An 11,002-nucleotide genomic window follows, 5' to 3' on the forward strand; every position below is an offset into this window, starting at 1 on the left:
GTGGGACGGGCCGCAACGGTGAAGGAGTATACATAGTTTACACTAACGTTACGCTAACTTCAGCCACTGTTCCAGGACATGGTAGGGTATCAACTTTCGTAGATCATCTCACGTTAGCAGGGCGGGAGGCGCTTTAACAACGCTCTACATAAGTACTACCCTTACTGAGGTCTACACAACGACGAAGATAATAGATCTCGCGCCTTGCCCTGAGATGCTTGTTGCAGATTCAACGTTGCCAGTTACCTTCTCCCGTTTAATGGACACGGCGATCTGAATATAATGCCCGGTTTATCCAAGATGCAGGATACGTTACCATCCATCCGGCAACAACACATTTTGTTTCCTGGAAACAAAACTGCGACCACACTACGTGCCACAACTTGCATTTCGCAACACGACAGACACAGAGCCCCTTTCTGGCTGCGAACAGAATCTGCCGAGACCTGCCAGAATGCTACCGTTCCAATCAGACAGATGCAAAAAAATGCCGCTCATCAACTACCTAGAGTATTTTCCCGCTTACACTACCGTGATGCGGTTCAGTATGTAGGCCGCCAGTACCGCCCGGCCGCTGCCGGCGGGATATCACGATATGCCCCGGGGAACCAAGCGGCAAAGCAAACAGCATGGCACAGGACCCCCTGATAGTTGACGCGAATTGCGGAGAAGCCCCAGGATGAGACTACAGTACACCTGTGTGGCCCGACGACGGCCAAGCACATGCCGAGAGCTCTCTTCCAGGCAGCGCACCCATAACCCCTCCGCCGTCGCCGGAGACCCCTCTGTTATTAGAGGTTGGCACCTCTCAGGTTGAGGGAAACTGCGCCATACGCGTCCCGGGAGCGATTCGTCAGCGTATGTACTGTATGTACTACTAGTACATTTCCTCATCCACCACAACGAGGACGTTAGTGCGGAAAGTGGCACTTCTCGGTGTTTCCAATCTAGGTTTGGTTGCCAGAAATGCGGGTAATCCAAACGCGGTGCGGCCACATCGGCTTTCCTGATATGATATCTCACCAGTCTGGTTTGTAACGGGTTGCGTCCTTCGTCGAGGCTGTGCTCTCCGTACGACAAGGCTGTAATGCATGGTTTTGACCACCATACATTTACAGGTTCAGAGTGATGCACACGGCGTGCAATTCGGAGCTTCTTTTTGGGACCACCCAAAGTCGGATTTTAGTTGTCGGCACCACATCTCGTGGCATGGTAGGGTATCATCGGCTTCCCTTCTCCCGTTCGTAACGTCACTAGTTCCTCCATGTCCTCACTGCCTTGTCCTTTCCGCCCGAGCCGACCATCTTCCCGTCGGCCGCCCAATCCACGGCATAAACCTGTCGCGGCGCCGGTTAGTTAGTCCGAAAACCTGCCTACAATGAAAGGCTGGCGGGCGCTTCCCAAGCCTCTGGTATGCATACCTCGTCTTCATGACCCGGCAGGTCCATAGCGAGGTTCCCAGACCGTGCATTCCACACTTTGAGAGTGCAGTCTTTGCTGCCGGTGACGATGAGTCTACTGTCTGCAGACCAGGCGCACTGATAGACCTGGAGTTTATGCCTTTAGCATCATTTCCTCAACGGCCCGGACCAAGATTGACTAACCGGCGCGACATGGCCTCGTAGGTTTTTGAGAAACTTGCCATCCCTGGCATTCCAAAGTTTCTGCATGGCAAGTCAGTGTTTGTCCTAGGAGTCCGGAGTCGAGGAACTGACTGTGCTGTTATCCCAACCGGCGCTGGCGATGAGGGTTCCGTCGGGCGAAAACTGCACTTGATTGACCTTGTTCTGATGGCCCAGCAATCGTGCAACGGGTTTATTGCCGTTGTTAGTCGGGTCCCACAAGTACATGGTAAAGTCATCGCTCGCCGAAACGAGGCGTTCGGCCACCTTGCCCTGGATTTTGGCCGCCTTTTCAAACCTTTCCCTCGCCTTTGCCCTCTTGCCTTCCTCTGTATCGGGCACCTCCTTGGTATGGTCAAAATAGCCAGTCCGGAGGACGTGGTCGCTAGATAGCGCAAGATGGTTGACCCAGTGACCATGGGCAGTAAAATTGTGCACCAAGGTCCCCTTCACGGCGTCCCAAACTCTCACAGACTTGTCGTGCGACCCTGTGTAGATCATGCCGGTGCCTCCCCACCGCACACAGCTAACGGAGCCCTTGTGCCCGCTGAGGACGTGCTCGGTCCGCCCAGAGTTGACGACCCATATCCGGCACGTGCCGTCCTTGCTCGCACTTGCGAGACGGGCAGTGCCGTCACGCCAGACTGGTTCGCTTGGAATTAGCACAAGAGGCCTGCTTTCCGATTCAGGGAATAAGGGACTAACGGTGATAGGGCTCCCACGCTACAGCCAGCACCCACTTGGCGTGACCCTTGAAATCCTGCCCGAACGGTTTCCCAGTTTCTGGGTCCCATATCCTCACCGTCTTGTCCATGGAACAGGTTGCCAGGCGTTGACCGTCGGGGCTCCAACTGACGCCCAGAACCCAGCCAGTGTGCCCCTTCAATGTGTGCTTTGGGGTGCCCGAATCCGTATCCCAGATGCGTGCCGTATTGTCTCCACTACCGGTAGCCAGGCGACTAGACGATATAGGGGAGAACTGGCAAGCGAGTATTGGTTGACCGTGGCCTGGGATGCGGTGCGCTAGGCGCGAGACGGCTTGTACCTTAAAGACCGCTTGGGGTTCGGCGCTGAGAGTGATGGTGGTCCTATTCCGTCTGTTAGCCGCAGGGATGTAATATTGACGGAGGATCTGGGACGCACTCAAAGGGGTTGGTAACGCCGTGTTTTTGAAGCAGAGCCAGCAGATCCGTGGGGTACTGGTCTATAATAACGTCCTTGCCGGGGATATGGATGCGGAAGCGGTAGGGAGTGAAGTCCTCACGATCCTTGGGTCCACATGTAAGCACATAGACAAGAGGCCGATGAATACAGAAATGCATGAGCCTATACCCTTCCTAACAGAGTGTTTAGCAATGAGGATATGTTCTTCTCTGTGGCATCGGCGAAGTTTATCTCGATCACATCGGCCATTTGGTTGCCATCGCTGTCGACGAAATTGGCCTTGAACGACCCGAGGTCCGCGGACAAGAGCGGGGCGACATCCTGTTGCGTTTGGGTGCGCTCAATCTCCTCCCTTCTCTGTCGTTTCGACGGTGGTGGTAATACTGTCGCCATCTTTTGAATCTGGAACTTGGGCTCCGTATGTTATGGAGGCTTCGACAAGTTCACTAAGAAAGTGCCAATCCCAGCACGGTTGGAAATTTTGGCGGTGAGGGACTGCAGAATCCCCTCCAGGGCCCACATATTCGTACTCTGCTTCTACCGAGGAGCTGGTTGCAGATTCCCTTCTGTCGACAAACTCACTGCAGCCCAACACACCTTCCCTTTCCAATGTCAAATGGTTGGTGTTGTTCAGGCTATGCACAACTATAACAACCTGGAAATCATCAGGTTTGAAAAGTATTTACCCTGATCCATCTCAAACGGATCAACGTACGTACATACAACTACGCTCAGCATTTCGGCTTTTTCTCCCCGAGTCTCGCGGCACATGACTAGTACCTCTGTGAGCTCCTGCCCCGGTAGTGCTTCTTCTCATAATAGTCGTCGCTTTCATCGTCGCTATCAGAGGAATCATATCTCCTGCGCGATCGACCCCGGGACTCGTACCGGACCGAAGAACTCCGACTGACGCGTGATCTGGACGATGACGACGACGCGTCCGAGGAGGGCGAACGGGCGTATGTTGGCGGCTCGAGCGGGATGAACTGGTCTCGCGGAGCCCCAACCCTAGGGCGTCGATCCGGATAGTAGTCGAGATTGCCATGTTCGTGCGGCCGGTCAACGTACTGTGGACTTGCATACGAGAGCGAATGGCGCCGCCTTCTCGGCTCGTACGTCCTCGATCGTTCTTGCGGCGTCACTGGGGCGCCGTTTTCCACGATTCGCAGATGAGCCCGGATTCTTCGCATTGCAGACACTGCCGAATTCTTGTCAGAAGCTCCAGGATTTGCATACAGCCACCCGCCGAATACTCACTGTCCTTCTCGACCTTGGCTACCAGGAACCTCTCGTACCAGTGTTCGTACTCGGCTGTGCTCATGAGACCGTCATAGTACGCCTTCCGCATCTTGCGAAAGATGTATGGCGCCTCTTCTTCCAGCTCCCTTTCTTCCTTCTTCTTCTTCACCATGCGTTTGAGCTCCCAACTCGACTTGATCGACGTGACGATGCTGCCGCAGGCCGCTACGGTTGCTAGAACCGTTGGAACGGCCATAGCCATACGCGCGTTGGGCCCCTACACCGGGAGAGGAACTGTTCCGTACACGGAGATGTCTGTTGGTAACTTCTGACAGCTAACACAAAGGAGACGGACAAGCGCACTGAGGAAGCCACCGTGGGGGAAGCTCTAGAAATGGGCGCACTGCCATGCCCGTTGTGAAGGCCTGGGGAAGAAAGGGGTCGGCCTCCTCAGGGCCAGCCTGCATGCCATGTGACTTGTGAATCTCTCCTCCGGCGAGCGTTCTGTCTCCGGCCCAATCCTACTGGACAATTGCCGAGGCCATCAGTTTTGGCTTAAAACACAGCTCAAGCCCGGCCCGGCCCCGGCCCCGGCCCGGCCCCGCTATTCGGGACCGGCTTGGCAATCCTCCGCTCTGGGATCCATTCCCCACTTTTCTTTCGACATGTGGCTGGAGATGTGGCTTGCTTCGAATCGCCTTGGAGAGCACGCCTGGTGAGATAGAGACGATCGATTGTCGACATCGTTACCGTTACGCTGTTCCTAAAACTTTTCCAAAGAAGGGTACCTAAGCCCTGACTCGCCATAGTCTACCGTCACGGCTGCCAAGCTGCTCGTCTTGTCATTCCGTGCCGCCAACGGGCCTCACTTACCGTTGGTGTGAAGGCGCAGCATTGGGTTGCTTACACCGCATGAGTTCGCCTCGATATGGTTGGCAACCCCCACTCTAGTTCACTATCCCAACTCTGCGGTTCCGCTTTTGAGAGGCTGTGCCGCAGCCCTCCTACTGAAGCGTCCATGTCGGCCGACACCACGCAAAGGCCCTGAAACTGGGCTTGCTCGGTTCTGGGACAAGTTCTCGCTTGGTTCGAAACAAACCGGTACGGTACATAGTCAAAGGCCAGCTTGAACTCCTTCCGTCCCTGGTCTTTCCCTCTCAGAATACGGTACTTTGTACACTACCAGCTACCGGGACCGGACCTGGCCCTGCTCCGATATCCGACCCCTATTATCGCGGGTACGCCCCGCTCAGGTTATCGCCATTGCGCATCTGTTTCGAAACACCCTCGCATTCGCAGGCATTTCTCCGTTTTTTGGCCGGGCTTTGGTTTGGCACCCTCCTCGGGCCGTCGTCTATCAAGAGACCCAGTGGGACGCTGTCAGGATCATCAACGATCCACAAGCCTTTGCCGGTAAGCTGATTTCGGTCAGCTGAAGCTTTGTGCGCTACCCCTCATTTTGAGCTGCGGTGATCGTGGCCCGCAGAGCTGGCAGGTAACACGGTCTGCCACCAAACGTTCCCCAGACACCTTCGACTGTGGAAGGGCATAGGCTTCTCGCTTCACCATCATGAGAATTGAGTATGAAGTGGAGCCTGCGCCGCATTACCAGTATGTGCAATATTTTGTGTTCTGATTGGCAATGGGAAGCACATGTCAAGATGGGCAGAGACCTGAGGAACCAATGCTTGTTTGGATACTATTCACCTGTGTCGGCAGCGTCCCTTGAGCTTGTTGGCGTCCAAGCACTCCTTACTAATGCCGATCAGCACTCGACCGCCTCCACGGGTGTATCATGTCCGGTCAAGTCGCGGCCAGGTAATACACGTCAACGAGCCGCGGTCCCCGTCACCCTCGCCGACGCGCGTCGTTGTTGTGAAGAGGCGCGAGCGAGAAATAAGGATTGGGTTCTTGCCTTGGCTCTGCAGCGTATTATGCTGCTGCTGGGTATTCGAGGCTTGCGCTGAAGAATGCTCGTGGGCTTGCTGTCCGGCCGTGTACGATGACTCGGACTGATCTGGGTGGGATTCGCCGTCGACCGATTCGGCGGAAATGTGGCTTATGATTTGGGATGATTTGACGAACGAAACAATGATCGATACCCGGTTCGAGGACGTTTTATTTCTGGTTTGTTTGGATGCTAACCGGTTCTTTACCCTGTGAGATGACCAGTTTTTCGACTTTCCTTGCGCAGGGCTCAAGGGGGACTGCCTTAGCCGTGCGCATGAGGACATGGGGCAATGCGTATGTCATGGACTCATGGATCATCGGGCGACGAAGGTGGAACGCCCGAACTGATCAAGGGGTTCGCCATTCGACGTTAATACTAGTTTGCGACACGGTACGGAGTATATCCAAGAGATTTACTATGATACAGACGCCAGCAAGCTCATGATGCCGAGTCAAACTCGTCAATGACACTGGCGGGCTTCACAAACCTCCCCAATGGCGTGTATTCCAGGTGCCCCATATCAAACGCCTTCGGTCCTCCTAACTCCAGGCCCCTCTCCGAGCCAGTCCATTTGTCGGATGCCGTCAGACCGATGACAACGACTAGCAGCCCATATCTGTATTCCGGAGTCCCCACAGCCTCGCCGTTCTGCGCATCGACGACACAAATCAGGTCGGGGACAATTGCCAAGACATCTTGCTGCTTTTCCAGCTCTCCCTCCTGTACGTCCTCTGGAACCCTGATGGCCGCAATGTTCTCATTTTTGAACGGGATCTTGATCCGACCTCTGGACTGGCTAGCGGTGGTACCCCTTTCAGTCCTCGCGCTGTGATCCGGATCAGCCACATCGCCGCCTTCAATGATGCACTCCCCATAGACATGACCCTTCCTCAGTGTCCGCTCGACCCCGACGATCTTGCCCTTGAAGAGCACCTTCCCAGCTGCCGGTCCGCCACACTCTTCAATGATGGTTTCCGCCACGGTGTCCAAACGGTTCTTCTGCCTCGCTCTCTCCACAGCCCTCCCAATCCGCCACGCTTGCGAGAGGGTATTGTCAACAATCCACCGCTTCATCTCCGCGCCCGTTACGGGTGGATCCGCGGCCGCTACCTGCGAGCCCATCTCACTCAGGGCAGCGCGCATGATGCGCTCCACCTGATGATCGTCCGACGCCTTGGGCATAACCACGACGTTCCCGTTCCCATCGGCAATGCAGATCGGCGACCAAATCGGCTGGCGCTCGTTGAACACGACGGGCGTGGTCTGCCACTTGGTCGGATAGGCGCGGCCCATCCAGTCGCCGTCGACGCAGGGGATGTCCATGTTGGTGCTCGAGCCGAGCGTCATACCCTGCAACCCGTTGCCGCCCCCGACCTCGAGGGCGATGATATGGGTTGGGCGGTTCGGACAGATCTTGTACAGCTCCGTTTGGGCCTCCATCATCTCGTCGCCCTGTAGCTTTTCGATGGCGACGGTTGGGCTGCCGGCGCCGCCGCCGCATCCTACTGCGCCGTCGTCGGGCACGTCCTGCGGGCTGACGACGCGCACCACTGCGCCAGAGCGAAGCAGCTGCCGGAGGAGGAGCATGTGCGGGTATGGAGAGCCGCCGCCACCGGTGCCGAGCACGTAGCAGCCGGCTGAGATCCAGTTGAGGTCAGTCTCACTGATGTACCAGACCCTGTTGCGAACGTTGGGTAGGTAGGTGGCTGGGTCTACGGGTGCTTCAGGTTGCCTTTGCGGGATATCCTTTCTCGATTCAGGCCTCGTGACCAGGACGTGTTCTCCTTCAGCCTTAGGTTCTGCTTCGGATGTCTCTTCAAGACCAGTAGGCGTGTGACCTGTCCGTGACAAGTCAAAATCACCTACTGCCCGAACGACGAAGCGTGTCTTGTTCGCGATGTACTGTGGCAAGCCAGGTCAGCCTTCATCCATTTCAGATTTCGAACACAAGCGCACTTACTTGCAACGGCAATGTTTCCATCTCTACCACCTCCACGGTGTCCCTAGACGCACCTGCAGCAACACACTTTTCAATTGCTTCCCTACGAATCTTGTCAAGCAGTTGCTGCGTGGTTTGTCTCTCAGTAGACCTGATGGTATCAACCACCGCACTAACGCGGGCTATGGCCGCACCGATCGCGTTGGCAACCTGAGACCACTGCGGTTTGAGCACCTTACTCGCGCCTTTCAGCTCTTCTGGGGCGAGAATCGCGCCACCTCCCACGAGCACGACAGGCAAGTCAACAGGAGAAGTCTTCATAGTATCCCCAATTCGCTCGAGCTTATGTTTGACGAGGGCTTTGAACTGTGCCAGCTCATCTTCTGTCAGTATCCCCTTGACAAGATCAGGGTTGCCGATTTTGAGATCTGGGTTCGCGCACACGGCGCAATCTGTGGCTGTTAGAGTACTACCCCCGAAGACGATGGATTCCTCGGTCAGTCTGTTGCCGACACTGTCAGGCCCGATTGTCATTGGAGGTCCCTTTCTGACAATCGAGCCGCCGCCCAGGCCGATGCTCTTGATATCAGGACACGAGAAGTTCTGACGAGGCTGAGTATTAGCAAGAAGCTGCCCAGACAGGAGCGTGCATCCGCCCTACCATCCTCACGCCAGCCAGCTCGCTGTAAGCAGCTTGCTGTCTGGGGAATCCGTTTGGCTGCAACAATCCCACATCGGTCGTTGTCCCGCCAATATCAACCACCATCATAGCCTCCCCTTCCTTACCCTCTTTTCGTTCTCGAGCCTGTCCCTGAACAAGAAACGCCGCTCCGCGCATACTGTTCGTTGGACCGCTCGAAAACGTCCGTATGGGCAGTTTAGCGGCCATCTCGCCCGACAGAACCGTGCCATCATTCTGCGCCACGAACACCGGACACGTCATACCCAGGTCTCTTACGGGCTTCTCAAAGGCCTTGATCGTGCGCCTCGCAAAGGCCAGGATAGCCGCATTCAGAATCGCCGCATTCTCCCGCTCCAAAAACCCCAAGTTAGCCACCTCCCTGGAGCAAACCACATCCGCCCCAGGCACTTCCCGCTCCACGATGCTCTTGACCCGCTCCTCCTGACATTCAACCGCATCAATGGGACTAAAAACCCCATTCACCACGACGCTCCTGATCCCCCTCGCTTTGATCTCTTCACACGCGCGGCGTACCTCGTCCTCGTCCACCTGCGCGATAAGCCGCCCGTCCACCTCCAACCCTCCCTTCAACAGCGCGTAGTAGCCGAGCACGATGTCCCTCAAATCGTCGGGCCAGTCGACGCAGGGCGGCGTATGCTTGCTGAAGGGCCCGCACAGGCGCAGCACAGCGACGCGCGACAGGCGGGTCGCGTCGCGCTCGACGACGGCGTTGACAAAGTGCGTCGTGCCGATGGTCACGCTGGCGATGTCGTGCGGGGAGACTTGAAGCTGGGAGGAGCATGAGGCGAGCATAGCCCGGATGGTGCTGGCGATGCCCGCGCTCGGGTCAGGGTCGGTGGTGGTTGTCGTCTTGTGCCAGGCTAGAATGTTACCCTTGGTGTGCGTGTCCTCCTGAGGAAGGGAAGAGGGGTTGAGGTCGAGGATCACGCCGTCTGTGTTGGTCCCGCCTACGTCGACGCCGATGCGGAGAGTTTGGGGCGACATGGTGCGATTCTTTTTCACTGTGTGCAATTCTTTGGGATAGACAAGGGAAAGGTGGCGTTGTGGTGCCTAGTGTTGTGATAGTACTTTACGTTGCTCTTGCAAGGTTGAGGTCGGGGAGGAGTCGTATCCACTGCAGTTACTGCAGTACAGTTGAACCTGCACACGATGACTCCCTTCAGGTTGCCAGACAGCTGTTTGGTTCATTCAAGGATGAGACCGTCAAGCTGAAATCTGCAGTAACACCCGAACTAGGGGAAATGTGAGCTTCATATCCAGCCGGAGAGTAGCAACCGGTAATGTACCTAGGGAAGTGGGGAACTTGCGAGCGTTGATGAATGGGCCGCCGTTGTCGGAGCTTCGTCCACCACATGTCATGTACCTTGTTGGTTACATAAGAGGTACCTGTACCCAGAGCTCGCCATATGTAGGGTTGGTAAGCTCTAACTCATGATAGTAGTCTCGACAAGAAAGCAACTGCAGCTGTCTCTTGTGTTCTTGAACAAATCCATGAAGGAAGCCTTTTAGCTTTTTGGTTTAAGTGTTTGGGATCCTCAACCCATTCCAGACCACGAAAGTAACTTAGCACTGAAGTCTCAGCATTGAGATCTTGAATAAGACACCCAGCATTGGCTTGAAAAGACAGGAACATGATGGCTTCAAAGTGAAACCCTCTGCCAGCACAGAACTGCGCCAGTAAAGCCCTTTGGGTTGAGGGCGGCACGTTTGAGCCGATTCGAGTCATGATGCTAAGTGGTGATTGTCCGACAGAGCTAGAGAGTAAAGCCGTTCCAACTACTAGTATAACGTATAAACCCCTTGCCTACAAGTCCAGCTCCTTCAACCTACCTACCAGTACTTACGCACATATCAGTACATGATCATGGCTTAGCACATGACCTTACCTGAGCAGGTCTACATCCAGTGGCCATTTTCAAGGTATATAAACCACATCCCACAACTTTGCAGCCAGTCTGTAGTCTGCACTCGTTTCGTCCCCGTCGACAAACGACATTCACTCCATATCGGCATCTCTCAATACCACTTGATCTCCCAGCAGCGGGCTCTTCAACATTAAACAATGAGGCTGGCCATGCTTTTCCCTGTGTTCCTATACCAGCTTCACCTGGCTGCTGCTTCGCGTCTGGCCGAATCCATGTCCATGTCAACTCCCGCCGCTGTTGTGACGCTAGAGACAGCGTCTCCAAGGATGGAAGAAAGTCAACCTCTAATCAATCAGAACATGTCTGCGGTCTCAGAAAACAGACAACGGCACGAGAGACGAGAGGACGAAGAGAACGAGAGGGGCCCGACACTCACACGACCAACACAACCGCCGATCGTTTCCGATCGTGCACGATACTGGCACATTCACCGTGACGCGGCCGATGACTATAATGGAG

At 55.4% G+C, this 11,002-nt stretch overlaps 3 protein-coding genes across 3 annotated transcripts; all 3 read right to left on the bottom strand.

Moving 5' to 3' along the window:
* Positions 1–1,253: 1,253 nt before the first annotated feature.
* Positions 1,254–3,179, bottom strand: N656DRAFT_794912 (YVTN repeat-like/Quino protein amine dehydrogenase; the record flags this gene model as incomplete). The annotated part of the gene is made up of 7 exons (XM_064817353.1): positions 1,254–1,337; positions 1,422–1,547; positions 1,605–1,664; positions 1,716–2,266; positions 2,328–2,710; positions 2,766–2,890; positions 2,955–3,179. The coding sequence occupies 7 exons, from the start codon at positions 3,177–3,179 to the stop codon at positions 1,254–1,256; spliced, it is 1,554 nt and encodes a 517-aa protein (XP_064674201.1).
* Positions 3,180–3,559: 380 nt separating this feature from the next.
* N656DRAFT_794913 (uncharacterized protein) lies at positions 3,560–4,287 on the bottom strand (the record flags this gene model as incomplete). Its single annotated transcript, XM_064817354.1, has 2 exons — positions 3,560–3,984; positions 4,044–4,287. 2 exons carry the CDS (start codon positions 4,285–4,287, stop codon positions 3,560–3,562), a joined length of 669 nt encoding a protein of 222 aa, XP_064674202.1.
* A 2,127-nt stretch (positions 4,288–6,414) lies between these two features.
* Positions 6,415–9,860, bottom strand: N656DRAFT_745851 (uncharacterized protein; the record flags this gene model as incomplete). Its single annotated transcript, XM_064812913.1, has 3 exons — positions 8,577–9,860; positions 7,937–8,518; positions 6,415–7,878 (listed from the first exon to the last, which is right to left on the bottom strand). The coding sequence occupies exons 1-3, from the start codon at positions 9,600–9,602 to the stop codon at positions 6,415–6,417; spliced, it is 3,072 nt and encodes a 1,023-aa protein (XP_064674203.1). The 5' UTR covers positions 9,603–9,860.
* Positions 9,861–11,002: the final 1,142 nt, after the last annotated feature.

Source organism: Canariomyces notabilis (genome assembly GCF_033297395.1).
Source record: "Canariomyces notabilis strain CBS 508.74 unplaced genomic scaffold N656scaffold_2, whole genome shotgun sequence".
In the NCBI taxonomy this organism is placed as follows: Eukaryota; Fungi; Ascomycota; class Sordariomycetes; order Sordariales; family Chaetomiaceae; genus Canariomyces; species Canariomyces notabilis.